Source organism: Chionomys nivalis, chromosome 11 (assembly GCF_950005125.1).
Source record: "Chionomys nivalis chromosome 11, mChiNiv1.1, whole genome shotgun sequence".
NCBI classification, from domain to species: domain Eukaryota; kingdom Metazoa; phylum Chordata; class Mammalia; order Rodentia; family Cricetidae; genus Chionomys; species Chionomys nivalis.
The window spans coordinates 43,084,395-43,104,083 of record NC_080096.1 but is presented as its reverse complement, the minus strand read 5'-3'; the positions used below and the strand labels follow the sequence as shown (position 1 = coordinate 43,104,083).

General features: G+C 43.4%; 1 protein-coding gene across 4 annotated transcripts in view; it reads left to right on the top strand.

Moving 5' to 3' along the window:
* The window catches only part of Dab1 (DAB adaptor protein 1), a 1,075,383-nt gene that overhangs the window by 820,066 nt on the left and 235,628 nt on the right, over positions 1–19,689 (top strand). For all 4 annotated transcript variants that reach the window (XM_057785280.1, XM_057785281.1, XM_057785282.1 and 1 more), the window contains one exon: positions 6,663–6,864. In XM_057785280.1, the coding sequence (XP_057641263.1) occupies positions 6,798–6,864 (67 nt within the window). In that variant the 5' untranslated portion in view covers positions 6,663–6,797. The remainder of the gene's footprint in view (positions 1–6,662; positions 6,865–19,689) is intronic.

Below are 19,689 nucleotides of genomic sequence, written 5' to 3'. Positions count from 1 at the left end.
CCCAGGCACTCTCACAATAATAAGAAATAAATACATTTAAAAATATAAACAAAAAGCATTTCTGCTGGTACTGTGTGCTAGGTTTTATGCTAAGCTGTAGTGTGTGTGTGTGTGTGTGTGTGCGTGTGTGTGTGAGTGTGTGTGAGTGTGTGTGTGTGAGTGTGTGTGTGTGGAGATGCTGCATCCTCAGGGCACCTCCCTTCTGCCCTCTTCATTGACACTGAGCTTCATAAGCTAATGGAGACGTTGTTCAATTCCTTCATTGTATAATCACAAATTTCCCCTGGGAACCATAGATGCAGTGAGAAGATACTTTTAGACCTTTGAAGTCCTGTTCCTCATCAAAAATCCCCAGATCTACAGTATCTAACTAGTCTCTACAGTATCTAACTGGTCTCTACAGTATCTAATTAGTCTCTACAATATCTAACTAGCCTCTGCTCTTATGGTTGCAAAATGTAGATGTATGGTTGCAGGGTCCCCTTGTTACTGTCACTCAGTGTCAGCATCCACTTTCTGCAAGGCAGCCTTTTCCTTGTCCCCTGTGTTCTTCTGTCAGCAGGGTTGGGCATGTCCAGCATGGCTCCAGGGATTTGGACCCGACTGAAATGGCAAGAGAATAAAGAAATGGCAAACACACAGAAACACAAAGAAAGCTGGGATGGGTTGGAGTGGGTGCTGGCATGGAGAAAGCTCAGCATCCTGAAAGCTCAGCCAATTCTCTTCCAGAGTTGAACAGAGAGGCAGGTGATTGTGTCCGGCTGAAAGGGAAAGTGGAGTGACTGAAGTCACAAGGAGGTGGGGTTTACGGTACACAGCTGGATCAAGAGACACAGTACCTGTTGAGGAATATGCAGGCTGGGAATATCCAGAGGACCAGGAAGTTATGCAGGACATTTTCATCACGTACTATCAATACTTGCTTTCTAGAGGACGATTTTGTATCCCTCTGAACCTCAGGGTCCTTCACATGGCTGTGCTCTGGTCAACAGCACACATTCATGAGGACTTGACTGACTTGGGGCTTTCTATGCCTCCTGCAGGTATGGATTCATGGATTTCTGTTGTATTCAACGATGTATCAGTTGCTATCATCTTGCTGATTGAAGTGTTCCATCTGAGGTGACATTGTCCTAAGACCTTTTTTTCCCCCTTTAGTTTCACTGTGTGCAATTCTCACTTTCTGGAAAACATGGCATTTTAGGCTGGTCTTCTTCCCCTCCTCTCCAGCGCTGGCTTCATGTGTAAAGAATGGAGCTAGAGGCCACCCTCCAAGTAGGAGGTGACTCACTGCTCCTGAGATTCTTTGTTGTTTAGTGGATGAAAACACAGATACGCATACGCCTTTAAGTACCCACACACATAATTTATATTTAGATCTCATTCCCTGAAACCTCCAGTCTCTCATCTGCCCCCTAGCGTTCTTTCCTGCTTTACTCATACTTTTACTGTATGGACTCCAAAGTCCTTTTTTCCTGAGAACTTGGACTCCCAAGACACAGGTGTACTCCTTCCTTGCTCGGTCTTGTAATGTGTCAGAATAGTTTCAAAATTCTTCGGCCTGTCATATTACAGAAAGCAGAAGAACCTGATAAGCGTGTTTGACATTTACTTTTTAAACTTTGGACTCCCTTCCTACCCAAGAGGAAGTGCATGCCGTGTGATCACAGATTCCTAAGCAACTCTATCTGTCTTTCCTGCCCAGTCTTTCCACGGCTGGGCTTTTGCTTCTCATGGAGCATAAAACAGAAATAACGTGCTTCATTTTTTTTTGTCTTCCCCCAATTCCCATCCTTGTTAATTTTTCAGCTGCCTAGAATGGTGTGCAAATTCCACGAGGAACTATTGTCTGAGAACAGTTACCCTTTGCCTTATCACCCCAACCTGCCACCTGGCCACTGCAGCACCCAGCCCTCTCTGTCGTGTAGAAATCATTACCATCTTCTGGCTAATTTGCCATGTCCCTTTTTTAAAAAAAAGACATCAGACTTAGGTCTTTCTTGCCAACAATACCCAAAGGTGGCTTGTTTCCCAGAGTGAACTGGCCTTGTTACGGAGCCATTCTCTTTTCCTTCCAAATCCCTCACGTTCTGTGGTGCAGTTCTTAATGGGGAACCCAGGGCTGCTTGCCTGCACCTTGCAGTCATTGTTCAGTGCTGAAATGGCCTGCTTCATGTGCTTACAATGTGGACAACACCGAGGACGATGTCCTGCTATGCCAACCACAACACCAGGATGGTTGGGTGCAGTTTACAATGCTTGCATATACGAAGTTCCTAATCCTGAAGAATGCCTTCAAATTTGCGGGCACTCATTGTCTTATTTTTTGAAGGAAATATATACCCTTATTGGCATGTCATATAAGGTGTATCAAGCTTGGGCAGGCAATATTACTGTGATTTTTTTTCATTTGATGTGCAATTAATATAGCATAAACGTAACCATTTTAACATGTTTTTATTACACACATCACAGATGATGTTTGAAAGTCACAACCATCATTTCTACCGAGTTCCAAAATATTTTCATCACCCCCCCAAATGGATCTTGTTTCCATTAAGTTGTCTCTTTTCCTACTGGATTCGTCTGTAATAATCACTGATCTGCTTCGGCAGATTTACCTATATTGACCAGTTCCCAGAAATGAAATCATACAGTATACAGCCTCCTTTGATCCCTTCATTTGGCCTTTGTTCCCAAGGTAACTCCATGTTATAGCTTGTGCCAATCCTGCATTGTTCATTTTAACAGCTGAATAATTTTCCAAGCGACAGAAAGACCACATATTCCTTACTCCTTCTTCCATGGTTAAGTAGTGGGAAGTGAATGGGGGTGAAGCATGGCTTGTGCATTGGTCTATACAAGCAGTTCTCAGCCTGTGGGTCACGACCCCTTTGGGGTGGAACAGCAGTGGGCAGGTTGAGAACCACTGTTCTGAACTAAGTCACTTAATCAGCAGGTAATAGTGGATGAGCTCATCTCCTGGCCATGGCTCAGTTTTCTCACTGGCTAAGGAGAAATATCTCACTTTTTACGTTGGCGAAGTGATTGAATAAGCAATGTCTGAAAACATCATAGCCATTTTATCCCAGGACTCTATCGTGAGGAAAGAGCACATAAATGTGCATTATAGTATGTGTTTTAGCTTGTGTTTGCAGTATGTGCTGTTAGAGTTACCAAAGCCTCCCTGCTTTGTTTGTCGAGCAGAGGCATAGCTGTTTCTTCTGCTTTGAGCTTGGGTGTTTGTCCCCCACCCGTCGCGTACCCAACATGGGATTTTCCATTTTGGAAGCTGTTCACGAGACAGAAAGTCTGTAGTGGAATGTTACATAATTCACATTTAGACTTGAAGAGCTCATTATAAAAAACCTGACACACTTCAGAAATATTAAATTACTGCAGATTGTGTGGAGCAAAGAAACATTATTGAAGCATTTCAAAATTCCAGACGAGCCTGAATTTAACTGATAGGGTTTCACAGCTTTTACCGAGGAAAATGATTTGAGTTGTCACATGGTTTCTGGCCCCGAAGGACTTTAATCTCCTTAATTACAAAGAAATGAATTTCCTAAATAATTTGGAGTTACTTCACAGAATTCACTCAACCTCTGGCTTTTGGAAAATTAAAGGGGATGGTGGGCCCTTGCTGTGTGCAGTCTCCACCGCAGCTTCCCTATTTGGGCTTCCATTCAGAATGGCTCTGGTGTTTCCTATCATTATTGATACAGGGACGTACTTCAGAGATTCTCTAGTACTGCTCATAGCACTCGAATGTATCACATTTTGCCATACAAGTGACTCTAGATGCCCAGGGGAAATGGGGAGGTGCTGGATGTTGGCCTTTGAAGTGGAAGGAGAGAAAATCGTCTGAGTTCTATCCATTTTCATACAGTAGCTTTGAAAATCTTTGAAACTGTATAAACCCATGTCTGTGAGGTGTTTGGGACTGCGGACCACCAGACCCTGAATTTCTTGTAAGCAACTTGTTTTCCTCTGCTCTGAGCAGCCTGCAGCTACTCTGAGCACAAGACCCTGATGGCAGGGGAGTGGGTTCTTGTGAGTCTGCAGCTGAAAGATCCCGAGAGCTGGGGTGTGGACAGAGCCCTATAGAAGCTGCCCCTGAGCACAATAAAGGGGACATGCTTGGCATTCTTGTATCAAGGATGACCCGTGTCCCCGTGTGCACGTCTGTCTGTCTGTCTGTCTCTGTCTGTGTTTGTTTGTGAGTAGAGCACGGAGCAGAACCTGTGCAGTTTTACACTTAGGTATTAGGAACCTATTGGATACAGGGCCAGCATCATGGGGAGATCTGCTATCCTGCCTCTTCCTATACCTTGTTTATTCTCAGGAAGCAGACTTAAGCTGGCCCAGTTTCCCCTGGACATGTGCTCTCATATCAGGCACAAAGTCTCATATCAAACCACAAAAGAAACTATGATGTCATACTCATGAAGTGCTGGCTAAGAGGGTGTCCTGCCTTGGACATTTTTCAGTCTCATGACAGGTGGGAACTCCCTTAGTTCCACAGTAACTTCAGATTTGGCAACTGTCCATTATTGGTGTAAAGAAACTGAGGTAGGGAAAACCTCAGTGACTTTCCTCAGTGTCACACAGCTGGACAGCTGTTGAAACCCAGGACTTGATCAATAATGGTCTAGGTGAAAGAGGGAAATTCCATTTTAATAGAAAACTCAGAACTTCCGGACTGTCTTTTTGAAGTGAGCCTCAAGGGGGTTGGATGAATGTCAAGGCAGAACCAACAACGGAACTGATGGCAAGCAGAAGCAAAAGGGAGGGGTGGGAAGAGGACCCCCATGAAAGGCCAGGCTTAAACATTCATTCAATGGATTATATTTGTTTTAAATGCAGTTGGGGCAAGGGGGGTCCTTTTCACTGTGCATGTCCTTTCAACAAAAGCATGTTTCTTCAGGATCCTGAAGAATGGGTCTAGTCTCATGTGTGGCTTTACTTACTTGCCAAGCAAAGTAAACATGGCTCCTTTGTGGCCAGCATGTCTGGCAGTTATATCCACTTTGGTTCTGGTCTTGTGCATAGATTGTCCTCCACAGGAATGATTCTTCTGCTAGGTCTCACTTCTTTGTGGACCAGTGAAAGGCTTTGATGATTCTTCCTGGCTACCAGAGTTGCATGATGTTTGTTTACACCTGCTCTATACTAGAGTCTAGTAATTATTTTATTGCAATAAAATGATGGGTATTGAGAGTATGTCAATATGTGGCCAATAATTGTGATTCTGCTGTCTCCAGTGGACTGTGTCTTTGGAAATCAGGAGTTGTCATGCGGATAATGTCACAAAAATAATGGAGACGTTCTCATTTTTTTAATGTGTGGTTTCAGAAAGTCTGTTCTACAAAGGCAATTATCTCTTTTTCTTACTTGTCACCTTAGATCCTCTAATTCAAGTACTTACATACGGAGATAGTGTCCTTTGAAAAAATAATTAGGTTATTCTAAAAAAAATATGACCAGGTATCTTCGGATAAAGGTGGACATTGCCTCACAATTAAACTTTAATGTAATTTTATATGGCTTTCATATTAGGCCTTATAGTTAAGCCATCTTTAATTGTCATGATTAGCAGGGTTAGGTCATTAGTCTTTTTGAGCTGCAACTGGATTTTGAGGTCAGCCCTCTTAGATTAAACAGTTCCAGTTCTGCAGAACGAGCTAAAAATTGTCTGCACTATTTCAAGAGCCGTTTCTCGTAGCTTCTTTTCTTAATATTATCGAAAGTGGATTAACTAGTGAAATGTTTATTCTCAGTGGATTCTCACCTACAACTATCAGATTGGGGCTGGGCAAAAAGACTATTGACAATGGCAGTACGTCTATTCAGTTGAAATGAGATCCAAGGCGACAGTGAACTTGCAGTGTTGGGGCCAGAGTATTGAGTGTATCTGTAAGTGCATAGTAAATGCTAACTGTAATTGAAGTGTCTGTGTTGCCCTCACCATCTTACTCTCCTCCTAACAGCATCTCTTCTTCCTGGTACTCAGGACTGTGCGATACATGCTTCGGAGAGACAGAATGAACAAAAAGTGTGTCTCCCACCGCCATGTCTTTTCCTTTCCTTCCCCACATTAAATGCTTGTCTGCTCTTATAGCTGGGGGAAAATCTGACATAAAAATTGGCTTGCTGCAAAGTTTTGCAGCCCCATTTGTCACCTTACCCTTGGAGCCCAATTGCATGTCAACTCTCCGTCCCCCTGATGCCTGCCAGTGAGGGACAGGCTGCAGGTCACTCCCCTATGATCTGCCTTAGCTGCCCAGGCTCTGATCAAGCTTGGCTGATGGATGGGTGGCCCATTGTTGAAAATGCCTCCACGGGGCTGGTCAGGAAATATGTCTGTGATATTTTCTGGGTGGCATCTAGCACTTGGCCATCAGGAACATGGGCAAAAGAGCTGGCGTTTGCTGCTTTTGAAAATTTCAATTTCTTAGCTGGCTAAATTGTTTCGCCAAGAACTTTTTTAGTCTCATTTGTGGTATAAACCCCATCCACGGCTTCATGAACTCAGATGAACAAATTTGTCCCCAAAGATGGAGACGATCTTGCTGTTGCGTGCTTGCTGGTTCATTTCGCCAACTTCCCTACAGCCCCAGAAGGCTTGTGATTCTGAATACTCTTGCTTTGATTTGCAGCACTCCGAAAGAGTGAATGACATGCACGGCGCGGGGTGTCCTTTCTGAAGGGAGGAGCCTTTCTCTTGGAGAGGATCCTCGATGAGCCTGGCCAAGGCCCGGGGTCTGTGTGAAGAGGACTAAGGATTAAGTAGGATGTCAACTGAGACAGAACTTCAAGCAGCTGTGAAAACCAGCGCCAAGAAAGACTCCAGGAAGAAAGGTAAGGCTGACTTCGCACTCCTCGCTAGGCCGCTTTTCTGTGTCCTGCTAAGGTTAACGCTAGAACGATACAAAAACATAACTATGCAGCAGCTGTCACTTTTGCGGTGAGTTTGTGCTCATAGTTTGATGGCTGTCGTTCTCCAGGTAAAATCCAAATTGTTGAGTGTGACTTCTAGCTGTTCCTCCTTCAAAAGCAGCCAGCCGCCTTTGTCCCCAGTCGCCAACTCTGTTCCCACTCCAGACTTTCTGCCCGATGTGGGTCTCTTTTGCATATTGCTGTGGTTCTCAAACTCTGACCACGCTGGGCTCCAGAGGGGCTGCTTTGGGAGGTCTGTGGAGTCGGTTCCTAGGAGGTGCCTGGCACCCACAGACTACACTGCGAACCTGTTCCCAGGGACACTTGTCTGGAGCCCACACTGAGAACTGCGGAGCCATCTTCTTGATCATTGCCTTTATTCCACACATGCGTACCCATTGTCCAGGCTGGGTTTCCTGCGACCTCCTGGGAGAGGCCTTCTTCATTCCCTGTTGGAGCTGGAGGCTTGTTTGCTTTGCTTAGGTTGTGCTTTGGTGACTTCTCACTTGGCCTAAAATGCCTTACCTTTTTGTGAGTCATCCTGAGTAGCAGCTCATGTTCACAATGAGACTCTCAGCATGTGGAAAGTACCTGAGAGAAGGTACACAGGTAACTGGTGATGAAAATTGACGTGTCCAGAGTCCTTTCAAAGATAAGTCTATCTCCGTGCATGATTTGTGGGAGAATTGTTTTCATGGCTTTATGGATATGAGGCGTTTTGTTAAGTGTGTGCCCTTTGATGATTGGAAGTGTGTTTATGCTCTATGTGTGTGTGTGTGGTCTATGTGTGTGTGGTGTCTGTGGGTGTAGGTGTGGTGTGTAGATGTGCTCTATGTGAGCTTTGTGTGTATGCATGTTTGTGTAGTATGTGTTGTCTGTGTGTATGTGTGTATTGTGCATGTCTCTGTGTATGTACAAGCTCCATGGTTTCAGTTCCTCTCCCCTGTCTTGTCAGCTGTATGCAAGGAGATGAAAAGAGCTCTTTCAGGACCTGAAGTCTGTGTGAGTTTGCAAATCAGGATGCCCTTGGCTCCACAATGCCGGCCGTGATTTGTTGGAGACATCACTATGCCTGCCTAATCATGTTTTGCGATGGCGTTTGTCTGGTACCTTTGAAACATAGGGCATAAACCGAATCCACATGAGCTGTCAGAACTTCAGGATAAACTATAAATTTTGCATTTGATGTTTATTTGAAACACAAATATTTTGGAGACAGTCTTATTTTATGGCCCAAAACTTCATGTAAACCTTGCTTTTCATGCCTCCCAGTCTAAGAATAATAGACAAAAAAGCAAATGGGCAAGAGAACATGTCTTGAGAGAATGCTTTGTGGGGAGGAGGTTGGGGAGTGTGTTCTAGAATTCAAATGCTTTTGCAATAGAAACTAGCAAATCATGTTTCTGCTTCGAAAGTAACTGTTCCACTAATCTTGTGCTTTTGGAGGTTTAATGCCTTAAAATTTTACCTTAGATAGTTTTTTCTCTTAATTTTAATGTACAAAACTCAGGAACATTCTGAAGAGAGGATTTTTAGGTTTTCCAGGGCACTAATTTAGGGATTTGGACCTGGATGGGAATGTGAAGGTGACCTTGCTACAGCCTCCTCATCTTCTTCTCCTAAGAATCTACATCATTAACATAAATTTGTTGGAGGAGTGTCGTCCATTGCTGAGACCTTAGAGTCTGGGCAGGAAGGCCTAAGTTCTGACTGCGCCTCTTCCTCCCTACCTGAGACAGTTCACGCCCCCCCCCCCCCGGCTCATTTTCCTCTCCTAAAAAATCAAGTGTGACAGTGTGTGCTCATTGGCTGACTGTACAGGTTACATAAGGAAGGCATGTTAAATCCATAGCCTGGGCATGTAATAAGTGTTCAACAGAAGCTGCCAGTTTTCCCTTCATCATTGTCCCCCTTTGCTTAGCATCCTGTTAACTTTCTTTCCATCCCTCAATTTTATTTTTTATTTCCTCACCATTTATCTTGAATTAATCAGATTGAGCTGCCCTTATAAATACGTTAGATTGAATGGCTTAATGCACAAATGTATTTCTTACTGCTGTATGTGCTAGAATATACTTTTAAGAATGAGATCCCAACCATCCCTGTCCTCTTGAAGGCTTTCTTCCTGGTTGTAGACGGCCATGTTCTCACTGTGTCACACAGAATAGAGAACATCATTTACTGTCCTTCACTTCTCCTCCCTCCCCTCCCCTCCCCTCCCTTCCTTTCCTTTTCCCTTCTTTCCCTTCCCTTTCCTTGCCTTCCCTGTCTTTTTCATTTATCTCCTGCTCTCCCTCCCTACCCCTTCACCCCTGCCTTCTCCCCTTCCCCTCCTCCTCCTCCTCCTCCTCCTCCTCCTATTATTCCCACTCCCATTTCAGCTAGCACCTCTGTCAGTCTCTCCATCCACCCATCCATCCACAATACCATCACACTGGGGTTTTAAGCTTCATCCTATGGATTTTGATGGCGCATAACTATTTATTTGGTTGATAACATACTTCATCTTCTTCCTCCCCTCTTCTTTTTCTGCATCATCGTAATTATCATCACCACAGGTTTGTCTTCTTATCACATCTTATATCAAGGGAGCTTTTAACAGATGGGTCAATTACTTTGTCCCAGAGAATGATTTTATAATTATTTTTATTTGTGCAGTAATGGTATGCAGTCTTTATTCCAAATAAATCAGTAATAGATAAAAGTACCATAAGGGCATATAAATGAATTAAAAACAGAAAATAATGTATAGTAACAATATTCCTTCATTACTTTCAAGGATTTGATAATAGAATAAGTATTCTGTTAAATAGATGCTGCTACCGTAGTCAGAATAAAAAACTTATATGTGATAGTTTATATATTAATCTTGAATCTTGAACACACTAATGTTATATTCTTTAACTGATTTTGGATTTTTATAGCATCAACATATAATATAAAATTAAAGTTCTCAAGTACTTATTTTTCCTGTCATATTGCTTTGGCTGAGTCTGTCAGTATAATATTTAATAATAGTAACTACCCTATCTTTGTTCTGGATTAATGAAAAATTATATTTAAGTATAACGTTTAACTTTTACTAAAGGTTCATTATTAGTAATTTTTATATATTTTTAAAGGAAGTTGGATCTTAACATACTTCTGTACTTGCCTCAGTGATTGTGTGTGATTTCCTTTTATTGCTGTAAAAATCGCCAGTAGTTATGAATGCTTGACCTAGCTTACATTCTTTTCTGGGTAGCCCTTTTAATTTATGGACATAAATAACCTGTTTCTCTTTATCTATCTTTTGCCTTGGGGCTCTTGACCCTCCCCTCAGCATCTCCTTCATTCTCTTCCCCTCCTTCTTCTCTCATTCATCTCTCAAGTCTAGATTTCTCCTCTTATTCTCTCTGCCTGGCATCCCCACCTGTCCCTCTCCTGCCTAGCTATTGGTCCATTCAGCTTTTCATTAGGCCAATCAGGTGCTTTAGGCAGGTAAGGTGAAACAGATGCAACACATCTTTACATAATTAAACACACATCCTTACATATTTAACAAATGAAGCACAAACAAATACAACATACCTTTACATAGCTAAAGTATTATTCTGCAGCAGAAACAAATGGAACACATCTTCACATAGTTAAATATTCCACAAAATTCAGGTTCCTTACCTGTCATCCAAAGGAGAGTCAATGGACTCAGTTTCTGCTACTTGCATCCACAATATCAGGGTGCCCAGTGGATGGTTATTGTGGAATGAAGGGTTCTGTGACTAGCAGACAGATGTTTCTGGGGTCAGCATCTGGATTCCATCACTGAGTGTGTAGAAAGAAGCACAGACGTGGGTTGTGGAAAGAACTTGTATTCTTTCTAGCTCCTCTCCTTAACTGCTGGGTAACCACGGGGCTTCTTCAAACCTGATTTTGCTTATCTTTAAAAGGCTCATGTGTACACTGATAGGAGAGGCAGACATTTCAGAGTTGCCGTGGTTGTGGCCTAGCCATTGTAACTTTTCCCTCTTTGTCTTTCTGAGGTCACCATCCAGTATCGTCCCTTTTAAAGAAACATCTGTAAGTTTAGCATACTGTTCTTGCATTTGTCTTAGAGGTATATCCCAGGACTAGCAGTTAACAACATCAAAGATGAAGAGTCAACTTATTTCAAATGGGATTTTAGGCTTAAGGCCCCCAAAGGATCCAGGTGGCAAGGTCTCCAGACCAGGTTTCTCAAAATGGATTAGAATCCCAGCCAGTTTATGTTTAGGGATTGTTTGGGTAAGACCACAGAGTTCTTATTATTCAGATACTCTTAGGAAATATGATGTTAGTATTGGCTGAGCACCTAGTGGTTTCTATAATGACATCATATTCCTTAGCCTGTTGGAACTATAGGACACAGAAGGGAATATCGTCAAAAGAATCTTCGAAGACTCTGATCTCTTGTCACTTCTATCTACTGCTCCTGTGCTAGGTGAGGGATGTAGCCTGTGGCCCACTCACACACTAGATCTGTGCTCACCCTCAACTACTTTCTGATTCAGAAGCCTTCCGTTTCTCCAGCTAACAAAAGGATGTAGAAATTATAGCTCTTTGCCCAAGTTTGAAACATCTAAAGACATTATGTCATCCTGTAATTCACAGATGTCTACCCAGCTGCAGCCATGAGCGCAGGCTCCGCTTGATGCCCTGGGAAGAGAACTATCCCAGGAAGAGATGCCAACTCTCATCAGTCCATGCTATAGCAGGGGATTCTAGCTGAGGGTGACATTCTGACTTCTGTAGGTTTGTCTTTCCCTGAAGAGATAATTTTTTTTACTTTCCTGTTGTTGTTGACTTTCAATTCATTACTGTCCGTAAAAATTTTTAAAAATGACTTTTATTACAAGTTGAATTCCAGCACTAGACCATTGATTGAGCACAAAAGGATTGCTAAATGTCTGAGGCCAACCTGGTCCACATGGACTCTCCCATGCCTACCAGAACTGTGGAGCAAGACACTATCTCAATGTAAAATAAATAGAAGTGCAACAATGCCTTATATGTCTATGTATATCTATATGTGATTAAATTCCCTAGAGGTTGAGGCTCACAAAGAGCTATGAGATGTTAATGGATAGAGCAAGTAAAGCCTGGCTCACACAGATGAGAGCTCAAGAGAAGGCACTGCCTGCAGTCATCCCGTGGGCCAAATAAAGTGTGATAGCTATTGTTCATTGTCAAGTTGACAGACTCCAGAATTATCCAGAAAATGAGCCTCATTAATTGAGGTGGGAACCCAGCCACTGTGGGTGGCTCCATTCCCTAGGTAGGGGATTGCGGACCATATAAGAGGAGAGACTGGCGTGCTTGCATTCATTGCTCTCTGCTGACTGTAGATGCAATATTATCGGCTGCTTCAATGTTGCCTTTACTTTCTGCTGCGATGGAGTATACCTTCATCTGTGACCTAACACAAACCCTTACTTACTTAAGTTGCTTTTATCAGGATTTCTTTTTTTTTTTCCATAGCAATAGAAAGAAGCTAACACATGAGTTAAGGCTAGCGCCTAGGAATGTCTCCTTGACTGAAGCACCTCCAGCTCAACAGCTTCCAAACAGCGTGCAGTTTTAGCTTTAGTCTCTAATGCGGCCTGTCTGCCACTCTGTGTTTCTCCTGCCCTTGCAGGAGTGAGGACCTCTAGGAGGAGTTGGTGCTCTTCTTGCATGATAGCCCTTTCAGATAAACTCTCCCGAATGAGCACAATTCTTAGGTCACCCCCATTGAGTGTATAAGAGTGTTGTGTGAATCAGGAGACTCATTTCAGGTCATGTGGATTGTTGCAGTCATGACAATGTGCACATTGTGTAGGGTTTTCCTGTGGCTCAATGCCAGGAGCTGAGGGCTGTGAAACATCGCAGGGACTTTACCCCATGGGGGCAGGGACCTGGGCCCTGGACTCAGGGAAATCTGTGGCGGGCGCTCTTTTGTCTTGGCAGGGCTTTGTTTTGTTTTTATCATAGTGAACTAATTGTTCTCTACTGACTTTGAGATTTGCAAGCTTTAAATAGCTCAAATCAAGGATTGTCTTGCAAGAAGGCATGAATCTCTCAGAGGCTGGTCAGTAAAGCTCGTGGATACAGGATTTGTAGAGAGTAGTAATGGTTTCAGGCCAAAGAGTCTTTGCAGTAAGCCTGGCGAACACATCACATGCTCTGAAGTGGCAAAAAAAAAATCTCTGTCTTGTCTGTGGTCAGTGGTCCTGAATTTGTTACAGGATGCTGCACTCAATGTAGTCATTCCCTGAAGACAAACTCATCCACAGAGACTGATGAGGTGCCTTCATTTTAGGCCTCATTCTAACTGCTTCTTTTATAAGAAGTCACTGTTTCCTAAGGGTCAGACCCCCGTTTGTCCCCCCAGCAGCATAGCCCATAGGGCAGCACCATGTCCCAGTTCTTTTCCTTTACCTCTCCATAGCCGAGCTACGCTGATCTCCAAGCCCTAGACTGTGCCTCGGTGACTTTAGTGGAGATTGTACCCTGCTTGGATCATCTCTCTCATTCATCCTGGTTGCTTGTGACTCACGGTCACACTCTAGCATGCAGTAACCATTGCACTGCGCCATTATCTGTAACCTTTGGAGCCTCTTAGCCTCCCCAGTTAATTAATCACTATTATCAGTCTGTGTGACAAGTTGCATGTCTTTCCAAGCCATTAATTCTTTATCTCCTGACTGTCCCATCCAGAAAGGTACTCCTAGCTAGCTTTTATCTCCCATCTGGAATGTTCTGTACTCTCCTAAGTAGCCCCGAGATTTCCTGTATTAGACATCTCCAACCTTGTGTTGATTTGATCAGGAGATTCGATCGGGTCGCAGTCTGCTTAAAACCTGCAGTGAGAGGCTCCTGATGCCTCAACGTACTTAACCTCTAAGATGCCCTGTGTCCTCACCCTTCCTCACCTTTCCAGGCCCATCTCCTTCCACTATTCGTAGCTATAGTCCATACAGTGACTGGAGCAAATGAATTTCAGTTTGCCCACGCCTATGCACTGCTTTTCCGTTGCATTATGTGCACGTGCCTTTTCCTGTCCTGAAGAACAAATTCTTTTTTATTCTTTTCAAAGCTGACTCCATGCATCTCGTTTAAGGTTGGATGTATTTTCCCCTGGAAATACTCTCTGATCCATTACTCTTCTTCCATACCATCCTGGGACTCGCAAAGTACCCCTTAGTAATAATTGTAATATGCTATTGTAAGCTCTATTTTTCCCTGTCTTCTCACTCATGGGCTCGGAGTTCTGCAGGAGCATGGACTGTGTAGTTACTCACTGATTTCCACTGCTGAGGACTGGAGTTTCAGGTGATAGGGATGCAACAGCATTTATGACGTCTATAAGGGAGTGGAGGAACGACTTCGGAACCATAGGGCTTGTGTATTACCCAGGTTTGGGTAGGTCCCTCAGCACCCTGACACACTCAGGTCATCACGTTGGCCACCATTCTCCAGTCTTCTTTTGACGCTTTCTCAGTCTCTACCATTAGTCGTGGGTTCCTCACACAGCACTTGGCATGCAGCGTAGACTCAGTAAATGCTTAGTAAGTGTTCATAAGGTACGCAGGGGAAAGATTTGCATAAAGAGGAAAAAATAAAACAAAAGGAATACAAACATCTCTCATAAGAACTTTGCCCCCTGGTGTTCTTGGTATATGGCATTCAAAATTCTTGCCATTCTACGAGCTGCTTCTCCTGTCTGGATGTGTGTCCAATCATGTCTGGTGCCGTAATTTAGCATGATGTGGGCCATATTGGTTGTAAGAGCTATACGATTTGCCGTATTAGTTCATCCCGCTGCTTCATTAAGCTCAGTGTGCCTCCGCTGGCAGTGGCTGGGCCTGAATTTTGATGTTTGGAAGAACAAAGCCCTTCACATTAGCTGAGTCAGATTAAGTGTATGAGCCTTCTCCGAGCTAGAGAGTCAGGGTCTTTGCACACAACCAACAAATGGCCCAGAGTGCGTGGGGTTTTTGCATTGTTTTTGCTGAGCAGATGTGCCCAGGTGGGCTGGGATTTCAGAAATCTCTTCTGCAACATGTCTTGTAGCATGGTCAGAGGACGCCTGCTGCAATCCCAGATAGCCTGTCAGGAGAGCAGCATGCAGTGGTGGGGCAAGGATGCCAGTGCAAGGGAGCTAATGCCTGTTGGTCCTGTGGCTATGCTTTCTCTGTTCACACTTAGCCCCATCTTATGAGAGGCAGCTGAATGTCAGAGAGGTGAGCCTCTTACCTGAGCTCATGCAACTTGTAACTAGACCTCTGTCTAATAGACCTCGAAGTCTGTCCTCGTGGTAACAGGACTGAACTGTTGTCTGTAGAATGATTCATCCTCTAACCAAAACCCAAGTCCTTACCAAAACCAAGTGCACAGAAGGCACTTTCCTACAGTTTTCAGTGGTACCTTATACCAAGGCAGCCTCAGCCTAGACATGAACAAAAAATAACGGCTGTGCCGTATGGTGCAGTTAGAAGGTCACAAGAAACACCTTATCTCTGGCCTCAGGATGGCTGCCACATGCCAGGCTTCTCTTGATCGAGAGTGACAACATTTTCATAGTACGAAGAAAGTCACTTCCTCTTTATTTTGCAGATAAGAAAAGGTAAAGAGTAGGTAAACTTGAAGGATTTTTTTTGTTTTGTTTTGTTTTTTTTGTTTGTTTTTGTTTTTCGAGACAGGGTTTCTCTGTGGCTTTAGAGCCTGTCCTGGAACTAGCTCTTGTAGACCAGGCTGGTCTCGAACTCACAGAGATCCGCCTGCCTCTGCCTCCAACTTGAAGGATTTTGACTGCATAAGTTGAAATGTACTAGATGATGTTAAGAGGAAACATTATTTCTAGAATTTAATTTCAGACAAGCACTCCCAAAACTGGAGACCAGAAAATTATGCAAGTTCTCCAAATTAATGAAAGTTATCAGCCAAGCTAATCTCCCAGTGGATATCCATCCCTACTCCAGAAGTGATAATGAAGATGTTAGTGTTGAATGTAGCTAATACATGTCAACGGTTTTAGACATCAGGCAGGGTTCTAAAACCATAGATGGATATTTTACTCAGAATACCCCTTCAGGGTAGCTGAATTTATTTCTTATTGTTGTTGTCTTAAACAATCTCAGGGATAGCAATGGAAGTTAGAGAGATAAGACATAGTCAGCTCAGGAAGTCAGAGCCCAGTCCTTGCACACACACACACACACACACACACACACCCCGCAGCTGTGCTTCCCGCATCAACACAGCACTGTTGCTTGGGTTCTGAGAGCATCACTCCCATTCTGACAGATCCAACTCTCTGGCTCTCCGTGAACACGAATAAGCTTGCATCATCTTTCCTCTCAACCAGGAGGGAGTTCTCTGGTACCCTTTCTGCTTGCCTTTTCCTACCCAGTCTTCTGAGACAGACCTCATTTTGTATTGCCGTAAAGCTCTTCAGTGTGTTTCTTCACCAATGATAGTAAGCCTTCCTTGCCCAATGACCCTCAGGATTCCTTCTTTATTTAAGATCACACCTACACACCTCTGTCCTGCCAGATTATGTATTAACACAGGATCTTTGTCTTCTGAGAGATTATACCTCCTTTATGGTAGGAGGAAAAGACTCAAAGTTATCACAGGAACAAATAAATGGTAGATGCCATTAACAATGTGACTATTATAGGCCTGGCAGAGAACATAATAACTTAAATTTTTCTCTTTGCAAAGAGAGCTGGAGAGACGGCTTAGTGGTTAAACCCATTTTCTGTTCTGTCAGATAGACCAGGTTCCATTCCCAGCACATATATGGTGGCTCACAATTGTAACTCCAGTTCCAGGGATCCAGTGCCACCTTCTGGTCTCCACAGGTACCAGGTATGCATGTAAGACACGTGTATCCTTTTAGGCAATGCCTAAAAGGAAATCTCACTTTTAAAATGCTCCAAAAGGGAGTTGTGTTTCATAGCATTATTTTCCAGACTAGGAAGCGTGTGTTTCTAAGCTGAGGATGTGTTCAAGGTGACCCAGCATGCTTCTGGAAAACAGTCATCTTAAAGTTGTGTCTCAAGGATTCAGTGCACAGTATTTTTGTGCTATACCATTTAGAAGTCATTCTGCTCCTGGTAGTGATTACTGAATAAAGCCCCAGCGAAAGCTCAGGCCTATCCCCTACTGCCAAGTGGTAACTTCAGATTCTGTTTACCTTTATAAAGAACCTATTTGTCGCCGTAGATTTCTTTTCTCCGTTTTGGGAGTGCCATCATTTGAGTCTTTTCCCTCCCTCTGTTGGTCACACTGCTCTAGGGGGAGCGTGCATACTAATTGTTAAATCAGAGGCAGGAAGAGCCATGCAGGAGCTCACATTGGACGGAGCCCAGCAGATGATGAATAGCAGACCTGAATCTTATCATGTATTTCAGGATGATGTACGGTACTGTTGGAAACTGCCTTTGACAAATGTGCATGGGAAGGGGAATTATCTCCAACAATGAAAAATGTTCTTATTATGTGATCCTAAAAAGGATCAGGACCCCTATCATTGGGAAGATGATCATCCCTATATCCCTTATTAACAGCAGGACGGAGCGTGTGTTAAAGACATTCGGCATTGTACTGAGGCGGTGATGAATAACGGTGTTGAAATCGGGTTGGACTCTGGAAAGGCAGCTTGATGCATGATAGAAGCTCCATCCAGAGCAGGCAACTCACTAAGGTCTCTTCTAGTCTTGCTTTATGAGGACCTGTGAGACTTGTTCTGCTCTTTCCATTGGTATCTGATGACTTCTAGTAGGGTCAGTGCTATGCTTAGGTAAGAGAAGCTACCTGATGTAGGCTGGTACGACAGAAAAAAGAAGACAAATCTACAAAGTCGTTTCAAGTGTTGAATTTTATCTCCACAATTTGTATGCTTATGTCGGACTCATAAGAGCCATAGAGGTCCCGCAGCCCCGGCCTTCAGCTAGAAGCATGAAGCTGTGATTTGAACCTAGTCAGTTCAAATGGCATTTGAATACGTCAAATGCATCACAAAGTGTCCATCCCATGCTTGGTTGACCATAGTGTCTTCTAGTGAAAAGCCTCCTGGGGTTGAGAATCACGGATCATGAAGCTGAAGAGTGTGTGTAGAAGATGGAAGGGGCCCTAACTCAGCTATTTACACAGAGAGGGGCTGGCCAGCTTTTTGAAATGGGGACATAAAATCACCATCCACAAATCGCCATCCTCTGTGTTCGTAGTTGTCCTAGAACACGCGTGTCCTTGCAGGCTTCAGGTCGGATACCTGTAAATGATCCAGGAAGATTAGTTGATTCAAGAACTGTAGAACGCTAACTCTGTTAAAGGCCAGGGTTGCATGAGGTCTTTAACTCCTCTGTTTTCTTTCTCGCCTATGATTTTCTTCCTTTTTTTGTTGTTCTTGTTTTTTTTTTTTTTTTACCAGCGAGAACGATGGCTGCAGAAGACTGTGAACAGGTCTTGGACTCGTGGTTCTTACAGATGTGCTGTGGGAGATGGAAAAGTATGAGGCGTTTGTACTTAGGTGCAGTAAGCTGAGATCACATAGCCGAAGGAACCAATAATCCAAGGGATTCCCAGGGGTTAGGAGATTTAAGTAGAGTCCTTAAGGTTCTGACTGCTATTTGGCAGTTCAGTGAAGGCTTTGTGAAATGCTTGTCATTGCACAGACATTGTCCACTCACTCCTCTTTACACCCTTTCTGTGGCTAGCTGTGAAGAGCAAAGTCCACTCTTTCTCCGGGGACAGAAAAACAAGACAGACATCTTTTCAAAACATAACAATTCTCCCTCCTTCAGCATTACAGTGCCTTGAAGTCAGTATATTTTATACATGTCGTATTATGCACGAGGCCTGTGATACAGTATGCATTCATTATGTGTTTGTTGAGCAGTGGACTAGCCTTCATTACATAGGCAATTCTTTGGCCTTTGGCTTATATTTTCCTCGAATTGGTCATTTATATTCCATTAGTTTTTCTTTGATGTTCTGAAATAATGATTGCTGCGGTTTCCCCTCCTGTTCTCCAAGCCATAGATCACAAATAGATTTTGTACGATTTGCCGATGCAGATCAATTGTAATGGCTGCCCCAAGTGTTCTGGGGGAGTGCCTGTAGCCACAGCCTTTCCTTCATGGAGCACAGTTAACACTCAAGTGTGTTTTCTTCTGAAGCTTTTTCCTGTACATGCATACGTGCACAGATTCATGCAAACAGGTGTGATCAAATCCTGTTATGTATTATTTTTCAACAAGCCTCCTCACGTAAGCTATTCCCCTATAAATTAAAAAATGTGATTATTATTTTTAAACATGGTAAGTGATATAATTTCCTTTAATGTTTTCTTACCTTTATATCAAAGTTCCTATTTTTCACCAGTCCACTTTGAGATTTATCAAACAGTCCTCCAGGTGTGTGGTACGTGGAACTGTTTTTATTAGTTGGCAGTTCCCGTCTCTTTGTATCCTTGAGCTGATTCAGTGGCGACTGGGTGTTGTGGCTGGGAGGCTATAACTGGCTTTCCAACAGGAAGAAGAAAACGGCGTTGGGGCTGGGTGCCCCGTAGCTGGACCCACCAAGCTAGTGTGGTGCTGGCATTAAGATTCACCAGCGGATGCCTGTGAGATTGAGTGCTTCATGCAGTTCAAATCTTCTAACCCCAGCTTATCAACTTTAATGTGCTGTCTTGGTGCCTTGATTTTTTGGTTCATCTATTTTAATGTGATGAAATGTAAAAAT